Below are 20,408 nucleotides of genomic sequence, written 5' to 3'. Positions count from 1 at the left end.
CCTTAATTAATTATGAAAAATAAAAAAAAGAAAATATACATATACATATAGATATATATATATATTTCCTTCGTAATCGTCGCCTATCGAAAGGGACAATGATTAAAAAATTTTATTACACTGCGAACGTGTGTGTATGTATGTATGTATGTATGTATGTATATATGTATACACGTACGTGTGTGTAGTTACCGGTTAATCGATATGTCTTTCTAAACGATACAAGAATTATTGAAAAAACTGAACGCTGCAACAATCGCAAAATGTTTAATATCAATCTTCCGACGAAATATGTGTGTGTATGTGTCAAATTTTTTCGTTTCGTTTTTTTTTTTTTTTGCACGTGATAGCTTTTCTCGAAACTTCTTAGTCTTAGAAAGACAAGATAAATAATCGAGTGTCGCGGTATTATCTCGTGTTTGAAAATGCGATTACATCGATTAAACGCGCATGCGATTAATTGTACATCGACGGCGGATATATTAAAAAAAATGTCTTTTTTTTTTTTTTTTACGTTTCCCTAAATAAAGGAACGAATCCTCGTAAATTCATTCACGCCGTTTGCCCTTTTTTTCCTTTTTTTCCCCCCTTTTCTTCCTTTTTTCAACAATTTCTTTTTTTTTCTTCTTCTTCTTCTTTTTCTTCAGGCGGAAAAAAACTTCTTCGCCTGCGATGGAGACCCCGGATGGAGATAAACTCGAAACGGAAACGTCGTATACGTGCTGATCCGTGTTAACGTATTATACGTGTTATATGTATAAATTAATCGTCATATTTATATTATATCGGCGGCCCCGATCTTTGTTTATAATGTACATGCTGGTTCACACGGGCAGGTATACGAGAATCCTGTTACAAAGAGGAAAATTATCTTGAGAAATATGTTTTCTCGCATTCTTCTATGTGAGATCATATCTTTATCTCTATATAGATATGTGTGTGTGTTAATTGTTATAAATCGTTATAACGTTAATTATTATTATTATTATTATTTGGAATTATGCGAAGAATCGCGAAGATCAATTATTAATTAATTCTCCGTTCTTTTTTTTTTTTTTTCTTTTCGAAATTCACATACATAACGATGACGTTTCAGAATGCGTGAAAACGACGTCTCGAGCGCAGAACGAAGATATGGTACACGGGCTTGGAACACCTTTTCGAAAAAAGCGGTGTAACGAAGAAGTTCAGACAGATTGGGAACGCGCACAATCCTTTTTTTTTGTTTTTTTTTTTGTTTTTTTTTTTCATTTCACATATTACATTTTTCTTTTTTTGTTCTTTTTTGCTTTTTACGACAAACGTGACTCGTTATATATAATGGCACACAGCATGGCAGTTGCAACAATGTATTTCAATAAACGGTTTACTTTTTTTTTTTTTTTTTTTTTTTTTTGCTTCTTTTTCTTTTTTAGTAACTTAATCTTAGTAGCTTAATCGATATACTTATTTCTAGCCTCGTCGTCTCATTCCTATATCCAACGGCGATCTCCGTGTGTGTGTGTCTCGATCGAGGATTCCTGTCTCTCGTGCCTGGGAGAAACAAAATGGCGGAAAGAAAACGGCACACCTCGAAAGGATCCCTCGATCCTTGTCGATCGTCGATTCTCTCGTACTAGAACTAAGCTTAAATCACGTTTCCTTTCTTCACTCTTTCTTTTTCTCCTCTCTCGCTCTCTCTCTCTCTCTCTCTCTTTCACTCTCTCCTTCTTCTCCACTGCACACTCACTCGTTCATTTATATCATATCGTACTCTTAGGTATGTACACACATTTTGAAAAATCGTATTGCGTGTTTCAATCAACGATCGAACACTCAAACACGGGGCACGATACTCCTCGATTTCCCTTCCCGCTATTTTTTCGCTTTTCCTCCTCGTCCTCCTCGTTATTTCACTTTTCATCTTTTCGCATTATCCCTCTTTGTCGCTTACATCAGCTGTTTCCGCTTATTAACGATTAAACACGTAGAAATTGGAGAATAAAAAAAGGGGGCGGGAGGAGCCATGTCGTCGCGGCGTGGTTTCCAAAATCAGATTCGCGGCCTGGATCTGTTTCCCTTTAAATTGATCAATTGCCAATTGGTTAACCGTCGATCGATAAGAATAAAGGATAAAAAGAAATCATAAGCGTAACGTGAACGGACGAGCGATCAAGTTGAACGAGGAAAAGAGAATTTTTCTTGTCTCTGAAATTGAATTTTTTTCGGTTGGACGATTCGGCTGCGATTCCAACGCGAGATCGATCACGCCGGGACGATTTTCACTTACGCGATATTCACATAAAAATGTTTTTTTCTTTTTTCTCTTTTCTTTTTTTTCTTTTTTTTTTCTTTTTCTTTTTTCTCGTCATCGTAGATACTAAACAGTCGAGTCGAAAAATAATATCGAGACGGCCTCGTTCACGTGCTCTCGCGATACTCGCTCTCCTCGTTTTCGCTCGTGTTTGTTCCACGGAACAGTCTCAGCTTAGGATCACTCGAGTGCGGCGCGAACGATACAGCTTTTTACTTTTCATCAAATCCCTCATCTCATCTTAACAAAGATTCCTCGCTTCGGCCAATCGATCGATCCTTTGTTTCGTTTTCGAGAAAAAAACGGTTAAATTTCTATTTCCCTACTTTTTTTTTTTTTTTTTATGGAAACGCAGACGTTCTTAAAGATTCGTATCGCCTAAACTCGTAGGGTCGTAGAATTTCGAAATTTGGCCACTTTTCGTTTACAAGTAACAACATACTGCGTGTATCTAGATTATAGAGATCCGCGAAAGAAATCTGGAGAATTTCTGTTCCGCCGTTTTCAAATAAATGGGGGTACGCTCCATTTCTGATATCGACTACTTGATTAACGCTTGGTCTTTCTAATCTCTTTCTACGCCTCGTTTCGCGGCTATTCCCAAGACAAGAATTTATCCGATCCGAAAATATTTCGCGTAACAACCATTCCCTTCTTCCATTTCGATAAATATTCAAACGTATTCTCGGAGGACAGAATATATATATATATATATTTCTTTAAATAGAACAGTAATCGCAATATCGAAGCATTTCTCGTTCGCCTGTTTTCGTTTATCCATTGAACAGTCTTAAAATTGAAGATAATTAATCAATTATTAAAGTGATTATATCCTACGGTTACAACTTTCTTCTCTTTAATCTCTAATAAAGACGATACGATGATAAATGTTTAAAGTGATTGCTTTATTACTGATTGAAGTGAGTTAGTTTAATATTTTGGACAATAAGGAGTAAGAAGATCATTTAAGATTCGAAAACTCTTTGCTCTCAGGCCTTCTCAATTCTCGAGCGATCGAAAGAAAGACTTTTTTTTCTTTATTATTATTATTCGTTTGCTCATCAATATACACACGCGCACACGAAACACAGTCACTCCACGTTAACAATTGTGTCGATTAACGATAATATTAATTTTTTTTTTCTGTTTAGCTATATATACATATATATATATATATATATATATGTGTAATATATAATATATTATACATATGTATATATATATATATAATATGTATAATGTAACACGATGATATAGGCTTGATATGACGGTGGCACACGTTTACTACCTTTATTCCCTTTCTTCTCACTTTCACTTTTTCCCTCGTTTCCTCCTTAATACCCTTTTTCTCGACTCGATAATTCTCAAAAAAAAACGTATATATTTTTTACAGCCAGGGGAACGAAAACCCTCCAAGATTTTATCGAATCTCTTCCACACAAATGTTTCGAATAAGAATGATTTTGCGCTGAGAATAATAAAGATTCTTCGGAGACGCAGAAGTAAATCAGGTAAAAATTAGATATTTTTGATTATCGTCGTTTTATTTATTATTGATTTAATCAGCCTCGTTCGATTGTCTCTTGACCGATCTCCCGAAAAATTCTCAAAGAAATTTGCGGGGAGAGTCCTCGTTCCTCCTTCGGCATATTTTCAAAAAGAGAAAGATTCGTTGAATCTATCCTCCTCTCGATTGTACATCGAAAGAATTCGATTTAAATCCAGCGTTTAAGCGTGTCGATGATTCGAATGGCCGCATAGGAAATTAATTAAGAAAGTATCTGTGCTCTATTCGCACGTAATGCTTGGAATGCTCGAGTCGAGAGGGACGAAAGAAGGATATACTTTTATCCCTGATGATGAACGCAACAATCGATCACACGAAATTCCTTCGTTCGTTTTCACAGGGCAGAGAAATCGAATTCGAGACGAGATATTACCAACCGCGTTCACCTATAATATACACACTTTCGTCTGCCCCGTCTACGATCCCTTTCCATTCAATTAGCGTGATCTAGCTTCTAGGTCAGTAGAATTTGATCGTATCAATCTTTCGAAAGGAAAGGTTTCTTCTTTTTTTTTAATATTTTCGCGTCAGAGGTCGAATGGAAAAAAAGGTGTGTCGTGTAACTAGCAACGAGTAAGAGCGTTTTATCGACGAATTAAAGAGAGCGTCCTTTTTTTTTCTTTTTTTCTTTTCTTTTTCTCTTCTTAAGGTATTAACGATAAAATTTTTACACTTTCAACATGTCTTCACTTCTTAACTTCTCATCGTTAACGGCAGACACCACGATATATTATATTTTATATTTCATTTATTTATTATTAATATGTAAAGACGGCGAGCGGACACTGGACGATAAATGGGCCGTTCGTTTGCCTATTAACCTCTGCATCGAAATTCCCTCGAAACCGCGTTTTCTCGAGAGCTCGAAAACGTTCATCCACCTGTTGGCTCGCAGATTTTCCCTTCGATTCGCGGGATGAACTCGAATTGGAAGAAATCGCACGCTCGGCTCATCGAAACGAAATCTTATCTCTCTCTTTCGATTCAACTTCGTCTCCAACTTCGTCTCCAATTTCCCGCGAGAAATCCTATATGTGGGTAATCGGGCGCTGATTTCGTATAGGTTCGTATGCTTTGTTATATGCTTCGATTTTACCGAGATAATTTTTAACTACTGTGCTACACGTAATACAGATTAATTCTAGACTCTAGCTTGATGATTCGGGGAATACAGAACCACTTGGGGACCATTTGGTGGGGCGCAATTTTTCTCATCTTTAACACAGGGCTAACGAAGAAACATCGACGCGCAAACGTATGTACAAACGAGTCGTTTCTCCGTCCATTTTTAGTGCCTCGGATTTCCTTATCTGTTTTTCTTTTTTCTCTGCTGTCTTCCCTGCTGTCCCACATAAATCGGCCAAAATTTTAATCTTTATCGCACTCTGAGAAAAAAATATTCTCTCTCATTCTCTCTTTCTCTCTCATACACACATACGCACACTCTCTCTCTCTCTCTCGCTCGCTTTCTCTCGAGAACGGATTCTGCCAAAGCGTAACGATTATCATAACGCGTGGAGAACATTGTTTTTTTTTTCCAGCCCACAATTTCACTTCTCTCGTTGATATATAATCATCGATGATACCGAGAAATGGTCGATAATTATATCCTCCCTTAAGACACGCGTTCATTCTTCAAAAGGAGATATTCTTCGTGATTTCCTCGCTCCTGTCCCTCTCTTCCTTCGTTCCAGGACAATCGTAGCCTTGTACATCCTGGATTGCGTTTTTCTCGACGCACGAAGAAAACGCTCGATGATTTCGTACGTGTACGAGTTATCTATACATATATGTATATATATATACACATATATATATACACATATATTTCGGTTCGGTTTCGAGACTATGATCGAGGATTCGTTTTGGAACTAGTAGTATATATATATATATAAATCGTAATAGTGGTTCATTTGTTCGATAACTATTTTTTCTCGATGGAAGATCGAGTAAAATTCACGCGTTCAATCAATCAACCCATCGTTTTAGGCTTTCTATTTTTTTCAAGCTCGATTAGATATCGGTGCAACTTGTATCCTTATATTAGACTAGACTCCGAATGGAATAGTTTAATTTCCTCGAAGGAAGGGGAAAAAAAAAAAAGAAGAAGAAAATATTCGAAAGAGAAGGAAAGTTGGATTGATGGAAGAAATTCTATCTCGATAAACGATCGATAAATTTTTCAGAAGAAGAGTTGCAACAATATCCAAAGAATATATAAGAACGGTGTGAAGAAGAAGAATGTGAACGAAGAAGAATCGAAGATCTCTATTGAAAGAAACCATGTTTCACACCATGTTTCACGCGCGATTATCCATAAACGTTCTAAGTATGATATTTATAAATATACGTATCTATGCGTGACTATTTACACATATGTAAAGATCTCGTGTAACAATAAATATCGATTTCTAACGATCGACGAACGAAGGCTCTCCCTCTCCAACAATTTCCATAAATATCTGCAACTGCTGTCAACGTAAAATAGACACGTTTTACCAAGTGAATTGGGACTGAGAAACTATATGGAAGTCGTTCATGCGTTAACAGTTCTCTAGACGCTTCGTAATCGTAATTGTAGCTCGATTAACATACTCGATTAACGCGATTTATGATAATATTTCTACAAATTCTTCTGTATATTTCGTACAGTTCGTAGCATATATAATTCACGATTATATATTTACAACACACCCTCTTTAACGATCTCATAAATCATCTATCACACGGATTAAACACACGCGACTCGATTCGACGAAGGTTCTTTTTTTTTTTTTCCTTTTTTTTCCTTTTTCCCCTTTAGTCGAATTCTTTCGATTCTACGAACCTAGAAGAAAATCTCTCGTTTCCCTTCACTTCCCCAATGAACGATGGATGGATCCTCTATCTAGAAGAATCAAGCAACGATTTTAAAGATTCGGAACGATAAATCGACGAATCCCCCGGCGGGAGAGAAAAGTGCGTTTTTTTCGTGCGTCCGAATTTTCTCTTCTTTTCTTTCTCTCTCTTCTTCTTCTTCTTCTTCTTCTTCTTTTTTTTTTGTTTTTTTTTTTAATTTGTTCCTGCATCGCAAGATCATCGAGCGTGCACGAAATGTTCGTTTATTGTCATCTTGAAAGCTAATCAGCACCACTTGACTCGAATCTCTCTCTTTCACCCTTTTCGTCCTCGTGCATTTCTTCGTTAATAATCTCGAAACAACTCGTTTTAGCTTCTTTTCGCCTCAAGCCATTGTTCCAAATTGCAATTCACGCGTTTCATACTCCCTCATCTTTCGTATCCCTCTTTTCCCTCTTAACTATCTAACTCTACATCTCTCGCCATCTCGTTAAATTTCTTATTTGTTTTCTCCTTTTTCCCTTCAATTATTCTTTTTCTTATTTCTCCTTCAACTAGAGTTTTCTATGCGCTCGTTATACAAACGACGATCTTTGGACCCGTGGCAAGAAATCCAAAAAAGAAAAAAAAAAAAAGAAAAAAAAAAAGAAGGAAAGGAGTGAAACTGTGTCCGTACATACTCGTCCTTCCATTTTGGATCTTGCACGTCATTTCCACGGACGATGGGAAGAAAATAACGACGGGGAATTATTCACGGAATTGATCGACTTGACCTCTCTGTAATCTTTCTCAAATCTCCTCAGAAGAAATTCGAGTTTCTTTTCTCTTTTCTTTTTTTCCTTCTCTTCTTCGAACTTCACAATTTACATTTTCGACCGAAAACATTTTCGACGAACTGCGAATTGCTACCCTTACGTTTTCGCGTTTCACCCTCTCTCGTATTTTTCTCGTCGAATTTATACATACAGCGATAATAAAGTATCGAACGCTTGAACGAAACTCGACGTGGCAGGAATGGGAAATCAAAATCTAAAACCGATGCAAAAGAAACCATGCAGATTAATCCCCCGTGAAACAGAGCATCCCCGGACGATCATTGAGACATGCAATCAACTCGTCTACTATAGGAAAAAACTATCTAGATACTATGATAACAACAAGTGTGAGTCGATCTTCCGTCGACGCTCTGCGTCTCTCGATCATTTTTTACCGAGCGATTTATATTTATATTTCCGTCGAGGTTCGCAAAGCGGTAATTTCAAACGATTGGTTCGCAAGAAGGTAAGAAGGAGATCGGATCGAAAAACGAAAAATTCTCTTCGCAAAATTAAAAATTCTTCGACTCGAGATCTCAAAGATTCTACGATCGACTCGAATCGATCTTTCTCTATTCTTCAAAAAAAAAAAAACTTCCAGGCGAAAGCATAGCGACTTCTTCTCGCGATTTGATACGAAGCTACCACTGCCCCCTCCCCCCCTCCCACTTGAATCCTCCTTGGCCGATTCCCTTCTTTGGAATCTTTCGTGGCGAAGGGGGCGACGTGGATGATGATGATGATGATGATGATCTGACTGAGGATGGATGATGATAATGACGAATAATGATGATCGTAAAATGATGATTATAAAATGACGAAGTGATGAACGATGGTTCTGTTGGGGATGTTGTTGTTGTTGTTTTGCTTTGTATTGTCGCTGTCGATGTCGATGAGGTATCACTGTTGCCTGTTTGTCGGTTATTATTATTGTTATTATTATTATTATTATTATTATTATTATTGTTATTATTTTTTTTTTACTTTCTCTCTAAATGCTCTAGAAATGCTCTAGATTGCTTCTACAGTTGCGTGTGTGTGTGTGCACGTAACAACATCGAAGAAACGAAGAAGATCGATAGCGTATATGTATATATATTATTATTTTTTTTTTTCTCGCTTTCTCTACGATTCGTTACGACTGGCCTGGTCTACTTATCTGCTATCCTCGTTTGTCGCTTCTGTTGTTTGTCGCCCGTTTTCTCGATCGTTTCTCGATCCCGACTCCGTCGACGTCTTCTCTCTGCGGGGAAACACAACGGGGAACAACTTTGTGGAGAATCGTGATCTTCTCTATGTGTTATTCACTCAAAGGGTTAAAGTTGCAACGAACAAACGAACAAAGTTTTCCATTCAAACGTTCTATTCATCGGCGGCAACTGTTTTTAAAAGCGATAAAGTCTATTTCTGGCTACTACTGGATGAAATTGATGAAATTGTGCCTTTCTTTCCTTGTTGTTTCTCTCAAATGCGAATTGATCGAAGATTATTATTAAGATACTCACGAATCAGCACAACTGTTGCCATTCGTAGTAGCCGGTCTGGAAGAGCTCGAATCACTGCGACGATCGTTTCTCTTTGTCTCTTCATCGTCGTCGTCGGATGTTTCCAAAACCTTGATGAGCAGTTGTGGCGTTCCTTCTGAACACGTTGGATATAATTCCACCGATAACTCGATGCTTCTCTCATCCTGAGCAAAGTAGAAAAAGACGACGTTGTTATATAAGCTTTAAGAATTAAGAGTTAAAAATTACCTCTTTCTTCAGCTTCTCCAGTAACCTCTTCCTATCTGCCTTCAGTTGATCGGCTTGCTCGGATTGGGCGGCAGTTTTTATCCCGGAAAGTTCCAATAGAGCTAGATGGGCGTCTTTTTCGGAAACTGCAGCTTTCAGAGCTTCTCTTCTATCGAAGAAGAAAAAAAAAAGAAGAATAAGTTTAAAATAATACAGTGATATTAATAGAAAAAGTATTCGAATATAACTAGTTTGCTCACTTCATTTGACGGAGGTCTTCGAGCTGCACGATTCTCTCTTCCGTGAGACGTTTCAATTTCTTCTCGTATTTCTGCACTTTCGATAGAAGAGGTTGACAAGTGATACATTTTAATGCCGAAGCGGATTGCATCGAGGCAATTCTCTGTTCCAATTTGGCTATCTGGAAGAAGAAGGAAGAAAAGAAAAAAGAAAATGATAAGAATTTCCATTTCTTTTTTTTTTTTTTCAAAATTCGAACGCATTCTTCTTTACCCTTTGAAGAGCTTCCTCCCTCAATTTCTCCTCGTTCTTCAATTTCCTCTCACTTTCGCTCGTGATGACGACACTCTCGCGTAGAGCTTCGCCGAGCTCCTCGATCTTGTATCTCTTCTCCGTCAGATCTTTGGACAATTGCCGTTCCTTGTCTTCCTTCTCCTTGATCACGTTCACCAGCTCCTCGATTTGCTCCAGATCGATTCTCTCGCTGAACGCTCGTTCCAACGAGTCTACTTCGTCTTCGAGTTGTTGAATCTTCTCATCCCTCACTCTGATTTCTTCCTTCAGAACACCGATGTCGTCGTACTCGCTCAATTCCTTCTTCAAGTTTGCTACCTCCTTTCTCAGCTTCGTAATTTCTTCCTTGCTCTCGAGGATTTGCTGCTCGTACTCCTGTATCTTGTTGTCTTTCTCGGATATAGCGTGCTCCATCTTCTTCATCTTCTGTTCCTTCTCGAAATTCTTTTCCACCATTTGACCAGAGAGAGAATCCTCGGTCCTTGTTTCTTTTTCTCGATTGCCCTTCCCCTGAGTTTCTTTACCTAGAAAATTGGAATTTTTCTCATAATCGTTGCTTTGAAACTTAAATTGTTTTTTTTTAACGAGAAACTGAAAAAAAACAAAGGTGATTAATTCGATGATAGAAGATTTTGAAACAATCTTACCTCGATGAGCCTCTTCAACCTTCAACAATTCCTTCTCCAAGTGTCCAACGCGATTTTGCAATTGATCGATTCTGCACTCCCTGTCCTCCAGCTTTCTCTTCAACACGTCCACGTTGTGCTCCCTCACGTACTCCTCCAATTGCGTGACCATTTCCTCCAGCTCGATCACTCTTTCCCTGTCGATCCTAGACTCTCTACTCTCATCGTTCTTCTGGATCCACCTCTCCAATTCTTGAATCCGTCTATTTCCAGCTGTCACCTGGCAACGAAGATCGTGCAGCTCTTTCACATCGGGATTCTGTTTGAGAAAATCCTCGAATTCAGCCACTGTATCCTCCAACTCCTCTATCCTCCTCGCCTTCCTCTCGATCACGATCTCCATGTCTCGCACGCTTTCCGTGTCAGCGTGTTCCCTGAGAAAATTCTCCAACGACTCCATCTCTTGCTCCAATTCGACGATTCGTCGATTCTTCGCCTCCACTTCCAACTTCCAACTCTCGTTATCGTTATCTCTCACTCTAGCTTCCTTCTCCTCCGATCTTTTATATTCCTTGATCAAACGCCTCAACGATCCCATCTCGCCTTCCAGCTGCGATATTCGATCGTCCCTCGCTCTCACCTCCTTCCTCCACGACTCTTTCTCCTCATCCATCAAGCTCTCGTTGTCGCTATTCTTCGCGCTCTTGCAGATCGTTAATTGGTCCTCCAATTCGGCTATCCTTCTGTTCTTCGTTTCCAACTTCCTCTTCCAACCCTCGTCATCCTCCAAGCTAAAATTCTTGGCGTCCTTCATCCTCTTCAGGGAACAAGAGGACTGTTCCTTCGATGTTTCCAAGGAGGACAATTCCGTTCGATCCCTCGTCTCGATCCTTCTCGCCTCTTCGTGTCCCCTGTTGCTTTCGAGGATGGTTTCTGGCTGCTGTGTGCGTGCATCGGTGGGTGCGTGCGCGAAGGCAACAGGTGTGAGCAACGTTTCGAAGAAAAACAATCGAACGGAAAGAACAAGTGGACAGGGTTAAAGGGTGGGTGGTGGGTACAAAGTATGGTGATGTAAAATAACAACTGATGCTTTTCTTTTGGCCCGTGAACATCGAATTGTCTCGTGGCGAACGACGTAAGGGTGCGTCTCCGAATGGCTATTGGGGCTACGTGCCCCACATCGATCGAAATCTTCCGGATCTCGTGTCGTCTCCCTCGTTCATTCGTCTCTCTCACGTTTCTTCGTCGACGAAACCGTTATAAACTCTCTAGCAATCGACGACGACGACGTGAAAATTTAGAGATTTCTCTCACTCTTTTTTCCCCCTTTTCCTTTTCTTCTCTTCGTCCTCTTACACAATTTTCAACGTGATCTCTCGACACTTTTTCTTTCTTTCTCTCTTTTACTTTATGTATATATTTATATTTATATATCTACATATATACGTATATCTCTCTGTCGTGTACGTGTATATACACATGTACAGTACATGCGTTTGTCCCATTTCTCATGCGTGATATATGTATATACATATATTCATATTATTCATATATATATGTACATACACGATCGCTTCGTTAATAAATTAATTAATATTATTGTATTTGCCGTATTCTCCTTTCTCTCTCTCTCACTCATCTCTCTCTCTCATCATTTTTACATTAATATTATATATATATATATATTTTTTTTTTTGATATACATATATATATATATACATATATATATGTGTTTATATTTTTATATATATATATTTATATGTATCAGTAATTATTGTTATTATCGTCAATATCTTCCCGTTATCAATATTATTAAATATGTTAACAATGGTCGCAGCGTTACGTAAAATAATTATGTATCTTGACAAAGTGAGTCGTCAATGGCGAATCTCAGTACGATCTCCTTTCGTATTTTATTTATTTTTCGTATAATTAAGTTCGTGTACTTGTAAAGTTCGCTTAATATGCAAATTGTACTAAAAAGAACGGAGAAGGCGTCCCCAACGAAAATCGACCTTAGAACAAGCTTTTTAGGAATCCGGTGGGACCCGCCTGTTTTTCAAATCGAGTGAATATATATATATATTTTTTTTTTTCCACAATTTTTTTTCCACTCGGAAACGCACGGTTTTCGTTTTCGCGAACGAGACAAAATCGAGAAATGTACCATTTACGTGTATATATATAATTGGAGTTGGAATACAATAGGGCGAACAAACATAGAGAAAAAGCAAACAATGGTGATGAAGCAAGCAAATACAAATATCGTACGTGTACGTGTCGTATCCAGAGGTGGGGGTCAGCGTGAAAATTGAGAAAGACAATTGGTTAGTCGCTTTTCCATCGATGCTAATTTCGAGATACGATTTCGATCGTTGCAAGGGAATCAAATATATATATTGTATATGTAAAATATTTCGAATTTGCAAATTACTTTCAATACAAAAAGAAAAGAAAAGAAGGATTGATTTAATCGCGTTCTCAAAATTTTTTGAGGGGGCGTAATAAAAATAATTTTGTACATACTGACCTCTTGTTGCTGTGCAGTTGCGGCTTGTTTCAACTTGGCTTGTGCGGCTTTGAGTGCACTGGAAGAGAGAATTAGATGGAAGATTAACGATGTTTGTTCAGCATTCGATAGGATTATTTGGATTACTTTTACGATACTGACTCTTGAAGTTCTCTGATTTGTCTTTCTTTGGCATTCTGCTCTTCCTGGGTCATCTGCATCAGCTGCAGCAACCTTTCGGTCTCGGCAGAGCTTCTGGTCGATTCCTCTTTCGCCTTTTCCAATTCCTTCTCGGCAGTTTCCAGAGCCTTCTGCATTTCCGCCAATCTCTTGTCCGGCGAGCCACCGCTCTATAAAACAGAAAAATAAAACGAGAGAAATCGTTCGATCCTCCTTTCAATTATCCCGATTATTTATCGATTTTTTACCCTTTGTAACTGCTGCTCCAACTGATCCATCTTCGCTTTCCGTTTCTTCAAATCCTGGTCGAGACTTTGGAGCGTCCTCTCCTTCTCCTCTATCGTTCTAGCTTTCTGATCTACGGACTTCGCTCGTTCTTCCGTCTGTCTTCTCTGTTCTTCCAGTTGGCGTTTCTGCTCCTCCAATTGTCTTCTCTCTTGAGTAGTATCGATACCAGCCTTCGCGGCGCCAGCTTGCAGTTTCTTGTTCGCTTCGTGCAAGTCCACCTGCGTCGAAACGAATCTCGTCAATCTTTCGTTACTCCCCGTATCCACCAGATAGCTAAAGCTAAGGCAAATGAAAGCCGCTTCGCTTGCATGACCCGTGACCATTACGTCCGATCTTTCTCTTTCTCTTACTCTCTATATAATTATTTTCACGCGCGTTTCGAATTTGAGATTCGATTTTCTTCGAATCGAATCGAATCGATCGCGATGGCCACGGTTTTCGTAAATGAGAGATGCATGGGAACGCAATTAAAAAACAAGTTAGACGAATAAGAAATTCGCAAAATTCCCTGGTAAAAATCTAAGTGACGTTCATAGCGAAGTATAATAATAATAATATGTACAAAATACACAATAGATAAAAATCGTGTATGCGTCGAGATAAAAAATGTCCCGAGGGTGATATATATATATATATACTCGTATGGTATACCAAGTAGGTGCGCAAGGAAACGCATTCTTTTGTGCATTCGATGTGTGAAAAGAGAAAAAAAAAAATCATTCCCAAAAAACTTTTATGCTCGATCGTGTACGCAGACAAGAACTCGAAACATCGTGACATCGCATCGTACATCGCAATATCTTGCGCAATAATGCCGATTCTATCCATTTTCTATCTCGAATACATGGTACGGCATGCTCTCAAAAACGAAAGTAAAAAAAAAAAAAAAGAATTGGGGGAACGTAAGGGGAAAAAAAAAGAAAAAGTAATGCGATAATCGTAATAAGATTTGCTCATCGCTGAGACGAGGGACGCGCAACAAAATTATTTGCAGCAGTAACAATAACCAGTCGATGATGAAAGAATCGACGAAAGAGACGATCATCGCGATCTCCGTTATTCCGCTCCATTCCATTCCGTTTCCATCGAAACGTTGAACCCGTGTCATTTTTTCTTTCTTTCTTTCTTTTTTTTTTTTTTTCTTTCGTGATCTCATCGCCTCTCTGATCATCTCCCGTGCCGATATAACGTGGTGATATAACGACAAGATAAACATAACAAGATAAAAAACGGCATAACCATCGAACATACTCGAGAAACGTAAAGGAAGAGCAATATGAGCGCGAATGGCTGTGCTTGAGAGCTGAAATCGCAATGGGTTCGTAAGGTTGGAAACGTTTTTTCTTTTTTTTTTTTTTTTTTCTTTCGGACGAGGAAACGAAAGGATAGGAAATAGAGGATTGGATTTGAAAAAAAAAATTCGAGGAGGATGATGATAAATGGTGAAGGCGATGTTGCGCTTCGCTGTGAAGTGTGACGGACGCCCCGAGATATACATATACGCAACGTAAGATGAGAAAGATTGTGCGGGTGCATCATGGTTTTTGTTTTTTTTTTTTTTTCCGATTTCATCTGTATACGTATATATATATGTTTTATACATGTATATATATATACACGATATATCGTTCGATCGTTATCGTTCTGTTACATACGTATATAATATCTGATATGATTCGATCGTTATTATTATTTTTTTTTGTCTGTTATTTGCGGCGTGTATAATGAGCTGTGGGCGAGTTTCTGCTTCGTCGACGACGAAGGCAGAGGCTGCGGTTGAAATGAGAAGACATAGAGAGACGAGGAGGCGCGATGATGTGTCGGTAGCCAGTCGACAACGATCAGCCAACGGTAATACATAGGCAGAGAGACATAGTGCAGGCATATTATGGTGCGGATGTAGGCTGTAGTAGTGTAGTAGTAGTAGTAGTAGTAGTAGTAGTAGTAGTAGTAATAGTAGTAGTAGTAGTAGTAGTAGTAGTAGTAGTAGTAATAGTAGTAGTAGTAGTAGTAGTAGTAGTAGTAGTAGTAGTAGCAGTAGTAGTAGTAGGTTAGCGCGCGAGCGAGTGCAGGCCGTGCTGCTGCTAACCTGAGATTTCTGCAGCTCCTGGCACAGCTTTTCGAGCTGATCCTGGAACCGCTCGCGCTCCACGCCCGCCTGCTTAACGTTCTCTTGAGCGCGTTCCAATTCCTTTCTCAGCCTGGCGACCTCCTGGCCGTTTTGCTGTTGCGGATGCTGTTGTTGCTGCTGTAGCTGCTGTTGTTGCTGCTGCATCGTCACCTGCATCTGCTGGATCTGCTGTTGTTGAGCGTGCAACTGCCTCTCGGTGTTCTGGATACGCTTTTGCAAGTCGGCGGCCTGCCTCTCGGCCGCGTCCGCCCTCTGTTTCTCCGTCTCGCATAGCTTCCTCCATTGCTCGAGCTGTGCCTCGTTCGCGCCACCGGCGGCCGCCACGCTCGCATCCCTCGACGCGATCTGCTTCTGAAGTTCCTGCACCCGTTTCTCGGCCTGCTCGGCCCTCTGTCGTTCCTTCGTCTGCGCCTGAGTCAGGCTCTGCACCTGCTGCCCCAACCGATGGACCTCTCGCATCTGCGCCTCGAGGGCCTCCTTCGCCGCCCTATCCGGCGTCTGCGCGTGCACCCTCTGCTGCTGCAACTGTTGCAGTCGGCGCACCTCGTCCCGCTGACGCTTCAACTCGGCCTCGTTCGTCTCCAACTCTTGCTGGAAGTTGACCAGCATCTCCTGCGACTTCTCCAACTGTATCACCAGCTGATCCCGTTCCACTTGCAACTGCTTCGCCTCCGCCTCCAGCTTCTCCTTCACCTTCTCGATCTTCTCCGAGTGTTTCTCCCGATTCTCGAGGATCGCGGCCATCTTGTCGCGCTCCCGTTGAGCCAGTTGCAACTCGTGCTGGAGGTGCGCCATCTCCTCGCTCCCGGCCATCTGTTGCTGCTGCTGTTGCTGCTGCTGCTGCTGTTGCACCCGCCTCAACTCTTGCCTCAGCGCCTCCCGCTCGTCCCTGAGCAGCTGCGTCTCGGCCGCGAGCCGTTCCAACTCTTTCTTGTTCGCCTCGGCGGCCTCCTGATACTTGGCCGTCTGCATGTGCGCCTTCTCCAGCTCCTTGGCCAATCTCCCCGCCTCGAGCTCCACCTGGTCGCGTCCCACGATCGCCTTGTCCAGGCTCGCGCGCAGCCGCTCCACCTCGATGCTCGCGCTCTCCGATCTGGTCTTACCCTCGGTTTGCATCAACCTCTCCAACCGTACGATCTCCACCCGGAGCTTCTCGTTGTCCGCCTCCAGGGCGTCCGCTCTCGCCTTCACCTTGTCGTGACGATCGCGTATCTTCTCGGTTTCGATTCTAGCGCGTTCGATCTCGCCGCGATTCCGTTCCTGCGCCGCGGTCGCCTTGTTGGTCTCCTCGCGCGCCCGCTCGAGCTGAAGCTGCGTCTCGTGCAGCTTCGCCTCGAGCTCGGCGTTGCTCGACTGCGTCCTCTTCAGCTCCGTCTCACGGCCCTCCAGACGTTCCCGCAGCTTCTCCACCTCCTGCTGCAGCCTACTACCCTCGCTCTGCCACTTCTCTTGCTCGTACTGGTATTTACCTCGCGCTCCCTCCGCACGTTCCAGATCGGCGCGCAGCCTCGAGGCGTCCTGCTCGGCCTTCCTCGCGCGCTCGAGCTCCGCCAACGCCTTCTCCAGCCGATCGCGGAGCCGCTCCACCTCCAGCTTCGCCCACTCGTGCTCCTCCTTCTGCCGTTCCTGATTTTCCTGATACTTGCCGAACCTGGCCGCGTACCTCTCGCATTCCTCCCGCGCGCTCTCCGCCTCCACTCGCAGCCGTTCCGTCTCCGCCTGCGCCTTTCTCACTTCGGCCTGCTGCCTGTCGTGCTTCTCGTACATCTTCTCGATCTCCAGTTGCATCCGCGCCAACTCCTCCTGCGTCTTGTCGGTGGCCGCCTGGGCCTTGGTCAGCTGCGAGTGGGCGCGCTCCAATTCGAAACTGATCCTCTCGTTGTCCGCCACCAATTTCTCCCTCTCGTTTTGCAACCTCCTCAACTCGATCTGCGACTTCTCGTAACGCTCCCGCACCATCTCCAGATCGACCGTCAATCTGTCCAGATCCTCCTTCGACTTCTCCTCGTGCTCCTTCGTGCGGCCCAGTTGAAGAGCGGCTCGGTCGTACATCTCTTGCACCCGAGCCAACTCCTCCTGCGCTTTCCTCGCCTCGTCGCGGCTCTTCGTCGCCAACATTTGTTGCTTCTCGGCCTCCAGCTCCAGCCTATCTTTGTCCGCCTCCATCACCTCGATTCGATTCTGCAGCCGATACACCTCGCTCTGGGCTCTGTCCGTCCAAACATATATATGAACACAACTTTCCATCTCTCGCCCGTCCCATTCTTTCTTTTCTTTTCTTTTCTTCCGAACACTCACCTGTCGTACTTCTCCAACATCTTCTCGAACTCCTTGTTCGCGTTCTCCCGTTCCTCGTGCGCCTTGTTCATCGAGTATTGGGCCTTCTCCAACTTCTCCTTCAGGATCTCGATTTCGGTGAGAGCGTCGTCTCGTTCGAGCTGTAGCAAAGAATCGACAGATCAAATCACGTCGTTCCGCTCATCACCGTCGATTAGTTACTTGGACTCTTACTTACGGTTAACTTTTGATGGGAGTTGTGAGCCTTCTCCCATCTCTCTTTCACCAATTCCAGCTCCGACAACACGTTCTCCTTATCCCGTTGCATCTTCGCTATTTGATTCTGCTGGAACTCTATCCTCTCGTGCAGTTTGTCCGTCTCCTCTTGGAACCCATCTCTCTCCTTCTGCAGCCGCTGCATTATCATCTATCGGTGCAAAAAGAAGTAGATGTGATAGTGCGCGAGATGCATTATCGTTGTTAAATTCTCGTTGCGAAATACCTGAGCCTTCTCGTATTTGTCCTGCAACCGGTCCACTTCCAATTGAATCGTCTCCCTCTCTTTCTGCATCCTGGTCGATTGGCCGAGCGCTTTGTCCAATTGACTTTGCACGTTTTCGAAATCGTAGTTCTGCTTTTCCCTCTCCATTTGCATCTGTTTCAGAATCGAATTCAACATGTTTTCACATTTACTTCCTTATTATGCTTATAAATACAAATTATAAAGTGCTCTAAGGCCATCTTGCGAAAAAATAAAGTTTTCAGCAGACTCACCCTGCGAATTTCCGTTTGCGTTTTGTCCAGTTTCTCCTGAAGCTTGTCCACCTCGCTCTGCGTTTTGTCCAATAGATTCTGCAATTTGTCCTGTTGAAGTTGCGCCTTGCCTAGGGTAGCTTGGGTCCGTTCCAGTTCCTCTTGCGTTTTCTCGAGCTCCGCGATCGCCTTGTCCCGTTCCGAGTGCAGACGAGCCACCGACGCCTGTGCCCGATCGTATTCATCCCGCAGACTCTCCTGTTCACCCTGGGCGTTTTCCAATCTGGCTTTCAGCCTGTATACCTCACCCTGGCTCTTCTCCACCTTGAAAAATCGAACGAGAAATTTTTTCCAATCTCCAATTCTTCATTGAACTCGACTCGTCGAACAACTCGAGCGATTCTCGTAAATCTCGTAAATCGTAATTCTTCATTGGACTCGACTCGTCTTCGCGATTCTCGTAAATCTTTCTTAATAATCGTTTCGTCAATTAAAATTAATTTCTCTTTTATACTTATGTTCCCAAACTTATGTTAATATTTTCGTTAGACGATGAATTGGCCATCCCGAGATTAAGAAAAGGAGAGAAACGAAGAGGAACGGATCTGAACGAGGAATAACGAGCAATCTTTAGGAGAATTCTAGCCAGGTGTCTCGGATTGCACTCGAGTACGAAGCTGCGTGCAATTTTCCGCCCACTTGGACGCCAGTTTCATTATCGGTTCGTTTCGCGCCATCGACGGTGGCCCGAGAAGAACGAGAGCGTGATTGGAAATTAGATCCGACTATCCCTCCCTCCCTCTCCCCGAATATGGATCAGAGATCGCGAATTCGCCCCCAATGAATCGATTCCGATTAAAAGTGATTGTTCTTGGTTCCTCGACTCGGTGGAATTCGGATCGACTTGGCCGTTCGTTAACGGTTACACGGATTACAGGAGTAGAAAGCTATAGTTTGGGATACCTCGGTGATTAATTGGTTGGAAGAACGGATCTTTCCTGATTATTCGACTCGACGAAAATTCCGTTGGGGATTTCGTCCGTCAATTTCGCGGTTGATAGATTCGCTCGTGGATATCCATTTCCGCGTTACGAAAGATACATCGAGATAGAATGTTTTCCAATTCTGTTTCTTTAGAAGAGAACCTATATACTTTTCTATAATAAACTATATACACCTCTACCCTTTATACTTTCTCTCTCGACAATTTTTATAAAAATAGACGAGTCGAGTGTTATTTTTCTACCTACAAGAAAATAAATACTTTACCTTTTCTTGGAGAGCAGCTGCCTCGGCCCTAGCTCTCTCGTTGTCTGCTTGCGTGACTCTGAGCTCGGCCTGGGCCCTCCTGAGCTCGGCGGCCGCCTTCTCGGCCCTCTCCTGGATCCTGTCCATCTCCTGAGAGGAATTGAGGGTGCTCCTCCCGTAACTGGTCTGAGACCTCTCGATCTCGTGCCTCAGCCTCTCGTTCTCGAGCTCGAGCCTGGTCAACCTCTGCTTGGCAGCCTCCCAGTCGGCCCCGCTGCGCCCAACCTCGGACGCCGCTTTGTCCAGCTCGGCTTTGCTCTTGCCGAGCTCCGACTGCGAGCTTTCCAGCTTCGCCTCCAGTCGATCTTTCTCCGCTTGCGCCCTCTCCAACCGGGCGCCCAATTTCTCCACCTTGAACAAACGGGGCAAAATTCAACGGGGTCGGACACGGTTGATCGACTCCTTGGCAGGGGAGGCAAGGAAACAGAAATTTCGAGAAATTTCTCGAGCCGATTTTCTCTTTCCTCTCCTTTAACCGGGAGCCGAAGGAGTTAAAGTTTCATGGAAGCTCCGCTTGGGAATTATCGATCGTATCGACTGAAACAATGTTAAACGG

At 42.4% G+C, this 20,408-nt stretch overlaps 2 protein-coding genes across 5 annotated transcripts in view; both read right to left on the bottom strand.

The window, feature by feature from the left end:
- Positions 1-512: 512 nt before the first annotated feature.
- LOC100859932 (uncharacterized) lies at positions 513-11,220 on the bottom strand. The gene is given in 6 exon segments (NM_001256040.1): positions 513-8,756; positions 9,019-9,203; positions 9,268-9,415; positions 9,507-9,667; positions 9,760-10,304; positions 10,428-11,220. Coding segments are annotated over 6 exon segments (1,920 nt in total). The 3' UTR covers positions 513-8,668.
- An 896-nt stretch (positions 11,221-12,116) lies between these two features.
- brp (bruchpilot) overlaps positions 12,117-20,408 on the bottom strand; it is a 53,863-nt gene continuing 45,571 nt past the window's right edge. For 2 of the 4 annotated variants that reach the window (XM_006561508.3, XM_026442598.1), the window contains 10 exons: positions 19,814-20,203; positions 18,566-18,868; positions 18,294-18,446; positions 18,030-18,218; positions 17,813-17,952; positions 15,473-17,723; positions 13,344-13,601; positions 13,078-13,265; positions 12,937-12,994; positions 12,163-12,458 (listed from right to left, as the gene is read on the bottom strand). In XM_006561508.3, the coding sequence (XP_006561571.2) occupies positions 12,423-12,458; positions 12,937-12,994; positions 13,078-13,265; positions 13,344-13,601; positions 15,473-17,723; positions 17,813-17,952; positions 18,030-18,218; positions 18,294-18,446; positions 18,566-18,868; positions 19,814-20,203 (3,966 nt within the window). In that variant the 3' untranslated portion in view covers positions 12,163-12,422. 4 annotated transcript variants of the gene reach the window in all.

This window comes from Apis mellifera, linkage group LG9 (genome assembly GCF_003254395.2).
Source record: "Apis mellifera strain DH4 linkage group LG9, Amel_HAv3.1, whole genome shotgun sequence".
Taxonomy (NCBI): Eukaryota; Metazoa; Arthropoda; class Insecta; order Hymenoptera; family Apidae; genus Apis; species Apis mellifera.
This window is presented reverse-complemented; position numbering and strand designations above follow the sequence as displayed.